Below are 14805 nucleotides of genomic sequence, written 5' to 3'. Positions count from 1 at the left end.
TGTAGATGTTGCTTCATGTTTTGGATCATTGTCTTGTTGGAAGACAAATCTCCGTCCCAGTCTCAGGTCTTTTGCAGACTCCATCAGGTTTTCTTCCAGAATGGTCCTGTATTTGGCTCCATCCATCTTCCCATCAATTTTAACCATCTTCCCTGTCCCTGCTGAAGAAAAGCAGGCCCAAACCATGATGCTGCCACCACCATGTTTGACAGTGGGGATGGTGTGAGCTGTGTTGCTTTTACGCCAAACATAACGTTTTGCATTGTTGCCAAAAAGTTCAATTTTGGTTTCATCTGACCAGAGCACCTTCTTCCACATGTTTGGTGTGTCTCCCAGGTGGCTTGTGGCAAACTTTAAACAACACTTTTTATGGATATCTTTAAGAAATGGCTTTCTTCTTGCCACTCTTCCATAAAGGCCAGATTTGTGCAATATACAACTGATTGTTGTCCTATGGACAGAGTCTCCCACCTCAGCTGTAGATCTCTGCAGTTCATCCAGAGTGATCATGGGCCTCTTGGCTGCATCTCTGATCAGTCTTCTCCTTGTATGAGCTGAAAGTTTAGAGGGACGGCCAGGTCTTGGTAGATTTGCAGTGGTCTAATACTCCTTCCATTTCAATATTATCGCTTGCACAGTGCTCCTTGGGATGTTTAAAGCTTGGGAAAAAATGTTGTATCCAAATCCGGCTTTAAACTTCTTCACAACAGTATCTCGGACCTGCCTGGTGTGTTCCTTGTTCTTCATTATGCTCTCTGCGCTTTTAACGGACCTCTGAGACTATCACAGTGCGGGTGCATTTATACGGAGACTTGATTACACACAGGTGGATTGTATTTATCATCATTAGTCATTTAGGTCAACATTGGATCATTCAGAGATCCTCACTGAACTTCTGGAGAGAGTTTGCTGCACTGAAAGTAAAGGGGCTGAATAATTTTGCACGCCCAATTTTTCAGTTTTTGATTTGTTAAAAAAGTTTGAAATATCCAATAAATGTCGTTCCACTTCATGATTGTGTCCCACTTGTTGTTGATTCTTCACAAAAAAATACAGTTTTATATCTTTATGTTTGAAGCCTGAAATGTGGCAAAAGGTCGTAAAGTTCAAGGGGGCCGAATACGTTCGCAAGGCACTGTATATATATATATATATATATATATTATAAAATATGTGACTCACGTGTTTAAAAAAATATATATATATAAATAAATATACAGTTGAAGTTGGAAGTTTACATACACGTTGGAGTCATAAAAACTCATTTTTCAACAGCTCCACAAATTTCTTGTTAACAAACCATACTTTTGGCAAGTCGGTTAGGATGACTCAAGTCATTTTTCCAACAATTGTTTAGAGACAGATTATTTCACTTATAACTCACTGTATCACAATTGCAGTGGGTCAGACGTTTACATACACTAAGTTGACTGTCTCTTTAAACAGCTTGGAATATTCAAGAAAATGAGGTCATGGCTTTAGAAGCTTCTGATAGGCTAATTGACATAATTTGAGTCAATTGGGTCAATTGGAGGTGTACCTGTGGATGTATTTCAAGGCCTACCTTCGAACTCAGTGCCTCTTTGCTTGACATCATGGGAAAATCAAAAGAAATCAGCCAAGACCTCAGAAAACAAATTGTAGACTTCCACAAGTCTGGTTCTTCCTTGGGAGCAATTTCCAAATGCATGAAGGTACCACATTCATCTGTACAAACAATACTACGCAAGTATAAACACCATGGGACCACACAACTGTCATACCACTCAGGAAGGAGACGCGTTCTGTCTCCTAGAGGTGAACATACTTCAGTGTGAAAAGTGCAAAATCAATCCCAGAACAATAGCAAAGGACCTTGTGAAGGTGCTGGAGGAAACAGGTACAAAAGTAGCCATATCCACAGTAAAACGAGTCCTATATCGACATAACCTGAAAGGCCGCTCAGCAAGGAAGAAGCCACTGCTCCAAAACTGTCATAAAAAAGCCAGACTACGGTTTGCAACTGCACATGGGGACAAAGATCGTGCTTTTGGGATAAATGTCCTTTGGTCTGATGAAACAAAAATAGAACTGTTTGGCCATGATGACCATCATTATGTTTGGAGGAAAAAGGGAGAGGCTTGCAAGCCGAAGAAAACCATCCCAACTGTGAAGCACGGGGTGACAGCATCATGTTGTGGGGGTGCTTTTCTACAGGAGGGACTGGTGCACTTCACAAAATAGATGGCATCATGGAGCGGGATCGATTTGGAAGTGGAGGGTCCGTCATGGTCTGGGGCAGTGTGTCACAGCATCATCAGACTGAGCTTATTGTCATTGCAGGCAATCTCAATGCTGTGTGTTACAGGGAAGACATCCTCCTCCCTCATGTGGTACCCTTCCTGCAGGCTCATCCTGACATGACCCTCCAGCATGACAATGCAACCAGCCATACTGCTCGTTCTGTGTGTGATTTCCTGCAAGACAGGAATGTCAGTGTTCTGCCATGGCCAGCGAAGAGCCTGGATCTCAATCCCATTGAGCACACCTGGGATCTGTTGGATCGGAAGGTGAGGGCTAGGGCCATTCCCCCCCAGAAATGTCCAGGAACTTGCAGGTGCCTTGGTGGAAGAGGGAGGTAACATCTCACAGCAATAACTGGCAAATCTGGTGCAGTCCATGAGGAGGAGATGCACTGCAGTACTTAATGCAGCTGGTGGCCACACCAGATACTGACTGTTAATTTTGAGTTTGACCCCCCCTTCGTTCAGGGACACATTATTACATGTCTGTTAGTCACATGTCTGTGGAACTTGTTCAGTTTATGTCTCAGTTGTTGAATGTTATGTTCATACAAATATTTACACGTTAAGTTTGCTGAATATAAACACAGTTGACAGTGAGAGGATATTTCTTTTTTTGCTGAGATAGGTTTTTAACATTACAGAGTGTTCTTTAGCTTTAGCTGGTCTTTTTTGTAGCAGTTCATCTCGTGTTTTCCCCAATGCCAAATTTCATAGCTTCCTCCACACATTGTGGGGAATAGCCTCTTCTTAGAAACCTATTGCGCATCTCTGCTGCTTTTTTTTCTTTTTTCTTTTAGATAGTCCTGAAAATGACTTGTTGCAAGTTGGGGAGGGGGGGTCACACCTAACTCAAGTTGGGGGGGGAGTTCGGGTTCACACCTAGCTCGGCCATTACACCATTTTTTAGTAAAGGCTGAATAATCTATTGTTCAGCTAACAAACCATCCTGCTACGCTTGTCAAAAACTCATAATAATCATTCTTTCCCTTTCCACGTTAAAGATTCCAATTGATAAAGTGTTTTTAGCCACAATCGGCCCCAACCCCAATTAATACATTTGGGCACAGTTGATCGTGTGCTGGACTTCAGGTTAGAATGTTTAGGGTTCGAAACCTGCTCCCTGCTTGTTATAATGAATGAGTTTGATACACCTGGTATCAGATATGGCTGAAAAAAACTTGATAAATAGCCATTTTCGTAAATGAACTAAACAACAAAAATATGTGCACAATCGTTTGTCTCTACGTTAACGAACATATTCCTCTCAATTGTAAATGTTATGCTTGACTTGTTATGACGTTATAGCAACATACATTTGCTTCCCCGTAATGTTCTGTCAGCCATCTTTGCTGAAGTCACCGGGGACATGTGGCCTGCGTCAAATTCGTCATTTGAACCACTCAATATGATTGGTCATATAGAAACCTTGGAACCCAAATGAGTGCTCTAACTCCACCTTATGGTGGTCTAGAGCAATGAAGCCGTGACACTGGGTACCTCTAAGTCTGCGGTGTAAGCTCACAACTTTTAAAGGAGGAACCACTGAATATGTTTTTTACTGTTTGTTCTTCATCTCCGTTTTGGATAGATGACTCTTTTTGTTGCTGTTTGTTTTCCAATTTTCCCAGAAGTGGTTAGATTCTACGAATTCTTCAATTACATTGAGCTGATTTCTGATGTGCTCTTCCTTCTTTTTCCGGAGAGTATTTCTGTATTGTTTTAGTGATTCACCATAGTGAAGGCGTAGGCTCAGGTTTTCTGGGTCTCTATGTTTTTGTTTGGATAGGTTTCTCAATGTCTTTCTTAGGTTTTTGCATTTTATCAAACCATTTTTCATTGTTGTTCATTTTCTTAAGTTATCTGCTTGATATTTATAGATTTGATAAGAAAGCTGAGAGGTCAAATATATTGTTTAGGTCTTCTACTGTCAAGTTTACACCTTCACTATTACAGTGAAACATTTTGTCCAGGAAATTGTCTAGAAGGAATTGCATTTATTGTGGCCTAATTGTTTTTTGGTAGATTTCCACACAATTTTCCTTCCATCTATAGCATTTCTTAATATCATTCAGTTCCTTTGGTTTGAGCATAGCTCTGTTCAAGTAGAGTGTGATTTTGCAGGGATCTGATGTGATCAGAAGTGTAAGTGGACTGACTGTGAAGGCTCTAAGAGACTCTGGGTTGAGGTCAGTGATAAAGTAGTCTACAGTACTAACGCCAAGAGATGAGCTATAGGTGTACCTACCATAGGAGTCCCCTCGAAGCCTACCATTGACTATGTACATACTCAGCATTCCGATAGAGCTGCAGGAGTTGTGACCCGTTTTTGTTGGTTATGTTGTTGCAGTTGTGTCTAGGGGGGGGGCATATGGGGGAGGGAATGCTGTCACCTCCAGTTAGGTGTTTTTCTCCCTGTGTGCTGAGGGTGTCGGGTTCTAGAAAGAGAGCATTCAGGACTTCCATGACGCAAAATGTAACACCTCTCAAATTAACATCTAGCGGAAGATTAACACTGACAAGATCCTGCCTTTACATTCAGTGCCAAGGCAGCTTCTAGGATTATAAACGTAAAGAAGCAGCAACTCTAACTTCATGCATTAAGGAACTGGCCCAGAAATATCCAGCTGACTAAATAGGTTTCACCTGAAAGCGGTCCAGCGGTTCAAAAAACAAGATTGCAGCATTAAAAGTATTAGGTATTAGTTGTGATCCCACCAAGCCCCGTGGCTGACGAGGAGGAGAAAAACAACTCTCACAGTTTAGATAAAGACTCTGCTCTGCACAGATGGGATTAGCCACCACAACCACAAGATTCACATAACTCCCCCTCTCGCTCTCTTCTTCTCTCTTTTCTTCTCTCCCTCTCTCTCTGATTTACAAGGATTGGCACAGGTATATATATATATATGAGAGATAGAGGTCCAGTTGTCAGGACCACGAACACAAATTCCATCTAGACATCGTTGCCCTGGAACACACCAAAAACTCTACATATCTGTGGCACTGATGTTTAGGCTGAGTTAACTTATCACAAAGCTGTGAATGAGCTGAGAGACAAGGCAAGAAGGGCCTTCTATGTCATCAGAATGAACATAACATTTAAAATACCAATTAGGATCTGGCCAAAAATACTAGAAACATTTATAGAACCCATTTCCCCTCATGGTTGTGAGGTCTGGGGTCCGCACACCAACCAAGAATTCACAAAATGGGACAAACACCAAATTGAGACTCTGCATGCAGAATATCATCTGTGTACAATGTAAAAACACCAAATAATGCAAGCAGAGCAGAATTAGGACGATAACAGCTAATTATCCAAATTCAGAAAAGAGCTGTTAAATTCTACAACCACCTAAAAGGAAGCGATTCCATAACAAAGCAATCACCTAAAGAGAAATTAGCCCAGAGAAGAGCCCCCCTTAGCAAGCTGGTTCTGGGGCTCTGTTCACAAACACAAACAGACGCCACAGAGCCTCAGGTCAGCAACACAATTAGACTAAACCAAATCATGAGAAAGAATTTACAAAAATAATTTTTAAAAAAAACTGAGCAAACTAGAATGCTATTTGGCGCTAAACAAGAGTACACAGTAGCAGAATACCTAACCCACTGTGACTGACCCAAACTTAGGGAAAGCTTTGACTATGTACAGACTCAATGAGCATAGCCTCGCTATTGAGAAGGCCACCGTAGGCAGACATGGCTCTCAAGAGAAGACAGGTTATGTGCTCACTGTCCACAAAATGAGGTGGAAACTGAGCTGCACTTCTTAACCTCCTGCCAAATGTATGACCATATTAGAGACATATTTCCCTCAGATTACACAGACCCACAAAGAATTCCCACAAATAATAGCTATTGGGTAATATACCACAGTGTACCATAACAGCAGAAGGATTTGTGACCTGTTGCCACAAGAAAAGGCAACCAGTGAAGAACAAACACCATTGTAAATACAACCCATATTTATGTTTATTTATTTTCCATTTTGTACTTTAACTATTTGCACTTAATATGACATTTGAAATGTCTTTATTATTTTGGAACTTTTGTGAGTGTAAAGTTTACTGTTACTTTTTATTGTTTATTTAACTTTTGTTAATTATCTACTTCACTTGCTTTGACAATGCTAACATATGTTTTCCCATGCCAATAAAGCCCTTAAATTGAATTGAACTGAGAGAGATGGGCCTCCACATCATCACACCGTGTCCACAGCTCTGTCTGATTGGTCCATGTCACTGACCACGTGTCATCATTCTAAATCCTATCAGAGGCAGAGAGGCGGGCAGCAGCAGCCCTTTGATCAAGTCCCAGCCAGTTTTAACAGCTTCTTAGCAGCACGGACGGCACGGCACGGCTCGCCACACCACTTTGTACAACCATAAACCTCACTGCTCCCTTTCTGGTGGCTGTGGACCTTTTACCAAAGAGTGTATCTTTTGACTGACTAGAATGACTACTGGGCCTGTTCAGGCCAGCTGTGTGTAACTCAGTGAGTGCAGTCTTGCATTGAAAGGTGGATAAATAGACAGTTATGAGACTTTATAGAGAACGTGCAATGGAATTGAGTCAAACATTATCAGAAGTTCTTACCTGTAGGAGTGAAGGTAAAAGATGGCACTGCTGGTCCAAGCAGAGGCCCACGAAAGGGGAACGAGAGAGAAAAACACCATTAATATAACATAACATAGCAACACATATCTTTCTCTTGAATCCAACGAGCAACACACCAGGGTTCTCTTTACTCCACGCTGTTAAAATGAAGTGCTTTGTGACACCAAGACTAGTGGCAACTATGCTGCCACCAAATTCAAGGAGACGAAACCTTAACTTTACTAGAGTGCTGAAACACATCATCCTGAGGATGTTTGAAAAATGACACTGTGTTATAACACCACTTAATCATTTATTTATGCACCTGATCCTTTGCCAGTTTAACCCATTTTGAGAGACATTGTTGAGCACAGTGCTCAATTCACCAGTGCTCAATTCACCAGTGCTCAATTCACCAGTGCTCAATTCACCAGCATTAACTGGTGGTGTTACAGCCAACATTGCAGGATACTGTGTTTCCCTCTACTATTAAGAGTTGTGGGAATGGGTTGTAAAATAATCATATAATCTAAAAAAAAATAATGGAATTACCCACCATCCTCTAAAAACAGAGCTACTGTGGCAAGATAGGAGATTGCAAGGAGATAAAAACCAGACTTCAAATTAGTTCAATCACTTGATTGTCTCTATAGTTGGTTATCCTCTTATAAAATATACCTACATTTTAAGAAACAGATTCAGTTCTATTGATCCTTAATTTTTGGAGATAAAATCATTGAATCATTGAATCATTGAATACATTTGTATTAAGTACATATTGGTGGTTTTTTGAGTCTATTTCAATTCACCCCAGAATTTTTTTTTACAGTGTGTCTGTGTGGTTTAGTGTGTAAAATTCAAATTAAATGTGCCATCTTACTGCCCCAAAAGTCCAACTTTCACTCCTCTGTTTCCTCCTGTTTCTAATCTGTCTAAACAATTTACAAAATATATTCTCCCTTATCATCAACCAATATTTAGGCTATAAACCATTGCATTTCTCCCATCGCCCTCAGCCCTCAGCCCACCACACAGAAGGTGCCTTCAGAAACTATTCACACCACTTGACTTCTTCCAATTGTTGTTTTCTTACAGACTGAAATTGAGAATTGTTTTTAGACATTTTAACAAATTAATTTAAAATGAAAAGCTGAAAGTCAATAACAGTCAATAAGTACTCAACCCCTTTGTTATGACAGACCTACATTTCAGAAGTAAAACATGTTGAATGACCTTATCTAACTACTCCACACATAAAATGATCTGTCAGGTCCCTCAGTCCAACAGCGAATTTCAAACACGGATTCAACCACAAAGACCAGGGAGGTTTTCAATGTCTCACAAAGAACGTCACCTATTGGCCGATGGGTAAAAATAAAAAAGTAGACATTGAATCTCCCTTTGAGCATGGTGAAGTTAGTAATTACAATTTGGATGGTGTATCAATACACCAGTCACTACAAAGATAAAGGTGTCTTTCCTAACTCCTTTACCGGAGAGGAAGGAATCCGCTCAGGGATTTCCCCATGAGGCCAGTGGTGACTTTAAAAGTTTATTGACTGTGATAGAGAACTGAGGATGGATCAACAACATTCTAGTTACTCCACAATACTAACCTAATTGACAGAGTGAAAAGAAGGAAGCCTGTACAGAATAAAAATATTCAAAACATGCATCCTGTTTGCAACAAGGCACTAAAGTAAACCCACAAAAAATGTGGCAAAGAAATTCACTTTTTGTCCTCAATACAAAGTGTTATGTTTCCGGCAAATCCAAAACAACAATTTGATGAGTACGACTCTCCACATTATTTTCAAACATAGGGTATGTTAAGGACTGGGGAGCTTTTCAGGATAAAACAATTTAACTGAATGGAGCTAAGCGCAGGCAAAATCCTAGAAGAAAACCTGTTTGTCTGCTTTCCACCAGACACTGGGAGATGAATTCACCTTTCGGCAGGACAATAACCTAAAACACAAGGCCAAATCTACACTGGAGTTCTTACCAAAAAGACAGTAATTGTCTCTGAGTGGTCGAGTTACTGTTAAGACTTAAATCTACTTGAAAATCTATGGCAAGACCTGGAAATGGTTGTCAAGCTAAGATCAACAACCAATTTGACAGAGCTTGAAATATTTTGAAAGTAATACATGGGCCAATATTGCACAATCCAGGTGTGGAAAGATCATATAAACTTTCCCAGAAATACAGATTTAATCACAGCCAAAGTATTGACAACGGGCTATGAATATTTATGTAAATGAGATATTTCTGTATTTCATTTTCAATTAATTAGTAAAAATGTTAAATAATGTGTTTTCACTTTATCATTAAAGGGTATTTTGTGTAGATGGGTGAGAAATGTTTTATCCATTTTGAATTCAGGCTGTTGTCAAGGGGTATGAATACTTTGTGAAGGTGCTGTAGCTATCACTGAGATACAGCTGTCCTCACCTCTTCATCTCCTTTTATTTATGTAAACACAACCTTTAATGCCACAATCATTCCCTCTTGTTTGGATTCCTGCTCTGCTCTCCTTGAAGCTCAGAGCAGCTGAATAGATTGGTCTATTTGCAAGGTTTAATCTGTCTGCGGTTCGGCTTTGAAGAGGAGAGAGATTGACACTTGACATGTGAGGTGCTCGGTGAGAAATATTAACGTGATTGAAAAACTCAATCAAATTACCACAATGAGATGAGACCGTCAGAGACAGCTTATTCACTGGCTGGACGAGACATCATATCACACACACACACACACGCATGCACGAACAAACAAACACAGGCACACACAGACCGCACGAGACCACAAGGACACACAGACACACAAACGCACAGACACATACGGACACACGGACACTCTGTCTCCTCCTACAGCTCCAGTTCAACCCACTTCACACTGAGTCCAGCTTGTTGCTTCATGTGGTTGCAATTATACTCTTCTTCTCTCAAAACATTCTTGGTTACCACTTCCAACAAAGACCATGGCCTCTTGTGGTTTTAAATAGCAGAAATAGGGGGTTGAGAAAGAGAGAAAGAGAGAGAAAGAGAGAGAGAAATAGAGAGAGAGACAGAGAGAGAGAGAGACAGACAGAGAGAGAGACAGAGAGAGAGAGAGAAAAAGAGAGAGAGAGAGACAGAGAGAGAGAGAGAGAGAGAGAGAGAGAGAGAGAGAGAGAGAGAGAGAGAGAGAGAGACAGAGACAGTGAGAGACAGAGACAGAGAGAGAGAGAGACAGAGAGAGAGAGAGAGAGAGAGAGAGAGAGAGAGAGAGAGAGAGAGAGAGAGAGAGAGAGAGAGAGAGAGAGAGAGAAAGAGAGAGAGAGAGAGAGAGAGAGAGAGAGAGAGAGAGAGAGAGAGAGATTTGCCTACTGTGCTCAGAGAGTTAGAGTTAATGTGAGGAAACACTGACGCACTGCTCAGCTCCTCTGGAAGAAAAGGAAGGGGTCCTTAATGGTCTCTGGAGCCAACCTCAGCTTCTCCACTAGCCTCTCTCTCTCCAGCCTCCGAGCAGATAACTGTACTCACAAAGTCTTCAGAGGTCCTACTGATTGGCCACAAGTTCCGCTCTTTGATTTCAGCACCCCAAAAAAAATAAAATCTTTATATTTTAATGTTACCCAAGACCTTCATAAACACAACAAAATTATCATTTTTGCAAAAATATATACTAAATATATGTACTAAGCTGTTGGAATGTTGCAGTCAGAATGACTTCTGATTGGCTCAAATTGGGGTCCCTTGAGGATTTTCTCTAGTGTTAAAAGCCTTGTATGTGGGCATAGCATGTGGGCATGGCTTCATTTTGAACATACCACACAACCCTTTTCCATGAAGACCAACCCTGTGATTTTAGCATCTGTCTAACCATAGCAACGCAGATTAGAGTTTAAAGCACACTAGCACACGATGCAGTCAACCTCCAAGATGTACACGGTCAATTCTATAGTCTATAGAGATATCAAAGTCCATTATGTTCACTATAAACCAACATTAATGTTCAACCATGATAGAGCTCTGAGGTACCATGGTTGGAAACTAAGGCTTTTCCAAAGCAATGATAGGTGTTTTAGGTTCATCCAGGTTTCTCTCTCTTTTCCATGACTCACAATAGGCAATATGCCAGAGGTGGATTCAGACCTAAGCCAGTATATTGTTTGTGTCTCCAGGTTGAATGGTGTACCTCTCCTGACCCTGGCACTCAGCAGCGTACCTGAGCCCAGCAGAAGGAGGTAGGGGCATGGGGAGGGCATGGGGAGGGTATGGGGAGGGCATGGGGAGGGCATGGGGAGGGTATGGGGAGGGCATGGGGAGGGCATGGGGAGGGCATGGGGAGGGCAGGCAGGCAGCAGCTGCAATGCCTACAGCCGCATATTAAACCAGGCAGCACAGGAAAGAGCTACACAGAAAGCCTAATAGCACTCCTTCATACTCCGTAAACTATTGTGGGCAGAGGTTGGGCATGTACTGAACCCTGTCACATCGGATCCAGTCAGGTAAACTCCCTGCAGGTTAGGTAGGCCGTGTCCACTACTAGAGAGCACATAGAATCTGATACTGACAGAGTGTGAAAAACACAATGGTATGGTAAGGAATCTTATGCAACAGTATGACACAATGTTTCAAACTATCATTTGCATCATAGGATTTCACTCAAAACTATTCCAAAAGTATACTTCAAGCTAGAGAAATGTTAGTTTCTCCTTGATTCATGCTCATCATAGCAAGTTGTTCTGTCTTTCCAGACACATTCAGGTGGGAACTGCTAACAGAAACTGGTGGGACCGGAAGACGCACTTCAAAAGAAGAACTACACACACAAAAACACCCTGGCAGGATCAGAGAGAGGGAAATATGAAACAGAATAGAACGACATCACTGCAGGAGACAGGTCCATTTTTCAGCTGCAGATGTTCAAGGGCTTTTAACTTTCTCAAAGTACTAGGGACCATTTTCAGACGGTAGACCTCACCTCAAGTCAAATGATACAGCACAATGCAAGACTTTCATGTAAGAGGAGGCATTGTTGAGGGGATGGAGGGATTGTTGGGGGGATGGAGGGATTGTTGAGGGGATAGAGGGATTGTTGGGGGGATGGAGGGATTGTTGAGGGGATGGAGGCATTGTTGAGGGGATGGAGGGATTGTTGAGGGGATGGAGGGATTGTTGAGGGGATGGAGGGATTGTTGAGGGGATGGAGGGATTGTTGAGGGGATGGAGGGATTGTTGAGGGGATGGAGGCATTGTTGAGGGGATGGAGGCATTGTTGGGGGGGTGGAGGGATTGTTGGGGGGGATGGAGGGATTGTTGAGGGGATGGAGGGATTGTTGAGGGGATGGAGGGATTGTTGAGGGGATGGATGGATTGTTGGGGGATAGAGGGATTGTTGAGGGATGGATGGATTGTTGAGGGGATGGATGGATTGTTTAGGGGATGGAGGCATTGTTGAGTGGATGGACGGATTGCTGGGGGGATGGAGGGATTGCTGGGGGGATGGAGGGATTGCTGGGGGGATGGAGGGATTGCTGGGGGGGATGTGATACAGTAACTGGAGTTTTTATGGATAAATTAATTGAAAACTAAGAGCGGCTTAATTGAGAGCTGATATGAGAGTAGGCGTAGGAATCACACAATGACCCTTAACCACTGATACAATCTCAGCTATTTTTCATCCTATTAACTGTTACATTAAGGGTTGAGAATAGAATTACCTGATCCTAGATCAGTGCTTGAGGACACTTTGAGCTAGTGATTCCAGTGTGCTGCCATTAGGTGAGGCATGTTGTACTGACCCTTGCGGATGCCGGCGTAGTTAGTGCTGAGGCCACTCCTCTTCTTACGCTGTCGGTAGAGCCAGATACTGAACACCATGAGGATGATCCAACATGCCGCTCCTATCCCTGCTATGAAGGCCGGCTGCTTCACCACCTCACTGATCTGTTGGGACAGGGTGTTCTCTGGCTCCAACACACCCTCCGTCACATGCCCTGATGAGTCTAGAGGGGGGAGAGAGGATAGGAGGAGAGAGGATAGGGGGAGAGATGATAGAGGGAGAGAGGATAGGATTGGAGATGGGCAGAGGATAAGGAGGTGAGAGGAGAGGGGGCAGGAACAGGAAAGAGTAAGAGCAAAGAGAGGGGATAGAAGGATGAGGAGAGGGGTACAGTGTGAGGAGATGAGAGGAGAGGAGAGGGGTACAGGGTGAGGAGATAAGATGAGAGGAGATGAGAGGAGAGGGGTACAGTGTGAGGAGATGAGAGGAGAGGGGTACAGTGTGAGTAGATGAGAGGAGAGGGGTACAGTGTGAGGAGATGAGAGGAGAGGGGTGCAGTGTGAGGAGATGAGAGGAGAGGGGTGCAGTGTGAGGAGATGAGAGGAGAGGGGTGCAGTGTGAGGAGATGAGAGGAGAGGGGTGCAGTGTGAGGAGATGAGAGGAGAGGGGTGCAGGGTGAGGAGAGGAGAGGTGAGGGGTGAGAAGGTGAGGTAGTGATGGAAGAGTTATTGAATGGGGAGATAAAGGCAGAGGGGAAAGTAAGAGATGGTGAAGACATAAAGAAGGGATTAGGAAGGATGAAAGGAGACGGTCAGGAATGTCAGCGGGCCAAAGCAGGTCGAGTGTCAGAGGAGGCAGAAAGTACACAGGAATGAGCAAGGGAGGAGAAAGGAGGGAGGAAATGAGAAGTAGTAAAAAGGGGAGAAAGAGAGAGAAGAAATGAAATGTTATTTGTTATTTTCAATTTTTTACTTATCTATTTTTTTCTTGACACTTTTTTCCTTAACTTCTTAAAGCATTGTTGGTTAAGGGCTTGTAAGTAAGCATTTAGTTCACTGTAAGGTCTACTACACCTGTTGTATTCGGTGCATTTAACAAATATAATTTTATTTTATTTATTTTAAACACAAAATTTCAAACAAAGTGGAAAAGCCTGAAACTGGGAATGATTTTGAAGTTGGGGGTAGAAAAAACTAAATGAAGTCAGGAAAGGGCATAAATATGAACGTTGTCTTTTCTTCTGACATACAAAGACTTCTTTCATCTCTGCAGGTGAGTGTAAGGCTGGACCTGGGCTGTGGAGCTGCAGAGATGGAACGCTCTCTCTATTACAAAAGAGCTGATCCCAGAACTGATCCCAGTCAACAATGGCAGGTAATCAGACAAAAGGTTTCAACCCAGGAGATTTAAGCATAATATATTCGTATCAGAATTGAACCAGGAAGCACACTACCTGAATGTTCCACACACCCAGGAAGACTTAAAGAAGTACGACAACACACTGAGCAACATTCTAATAGTTATTATTACAGCGAATGAGATCACAGCAGTACTAATAAAAACATAGTACTAGTCATTAGCACACTATAGCCCTTTAATGTGCAGCTTGGGTTTGTCTTTCTGTTAGCTTTTGCAACTGTTCTGCTAGTCAAAATGAACCGTCAGAACTAGTGATCACACTACAAAGGCCTGTTTTCTTCATCTGTCTATTCTCCCTGTGCCTCACATGAAAGAGTGTTGTCCCCCTAAGAAATGTCTTCACGTCAGCTTGCTTATCAAACTTTCTTCATCTCTTTTAAAAAAAAATTAAAATCTCTCTTGTTTCATGTTGCAACCACTTGTATCTTTACAGACTCACTCAGCCAGAGGCAAACAGGTTTCCCCAAATTCCAGTGTTGCTACCTCTACCCATCTCTCTCTCTCTCTTTGTCGAGTTGGGGAGCCCTCTCTCTCTCTTTTCTCTCCTTGCCCACTACTATGTGGATTTCATGAGTGTTTCTGTGAGGATGGAAGCAGAGTACCGATGTGACTAAACAGTCCTCAGGGATTGTACAGGTATCTAGGCTGCTATGCCATGACGCAAACAAGCCTATAGTGTGACAAATGCATTAGGGTGAAGCGCTGGAAGCCCTCAAGTGAGAGAAATTGT

The 14805-nt window shown here is 42.4% G+C and overlaps 1 protein-coding gene across 1 annotated transcript in view; it reads right to left on the bottom strand.

The window, feature by feature from the left end:
* LOC139385488 (roundabout homolog 1-like) overlaps window positions 1-14805 on the bottom strand; it is a 400054-nt gene that overhangs the window by 77141 nt on the left and 308108 nt on the right. Inside the window, exons 19-20 of the mRNA XM_071130588.1 lie at window positions 12676-12879; window positions 6885-6911 (exon numbers count right to left, since the gene is read on the bottom strand). Of these exons, the coding sequence (XP_070986689.1) occupies window positions 6885-6911; window positions 12676-12879 (231 nt within the window). The remainder of the gene's footprint in view (window positions 1-6884; window positions 6912-12675; window positions 12880-14805) is intronic.

This window comes from Oncorhynchus clarkii, chromosome 27 (genome assembly GCF_045791955.1).
Source record: "Oncorhynchus clarkii lewisi isolate Uvic-CL-2024 chromosome 27, UVic_Ocla_1.0, whole genome shotgun sequence".
Classification (NCBI taxonomy): Eukaryota; Metazoa; Chordata; class Actinopteri; order Salmoniformes; family Salmonidae; genus Oncorhynchus; species Oncorhynchus clarkii.
The sequence above is the reverse complement of the archived record's forward strand: the minus strand, read 5'-3'. Positions and strand labels throughout refer to the sequence as shown.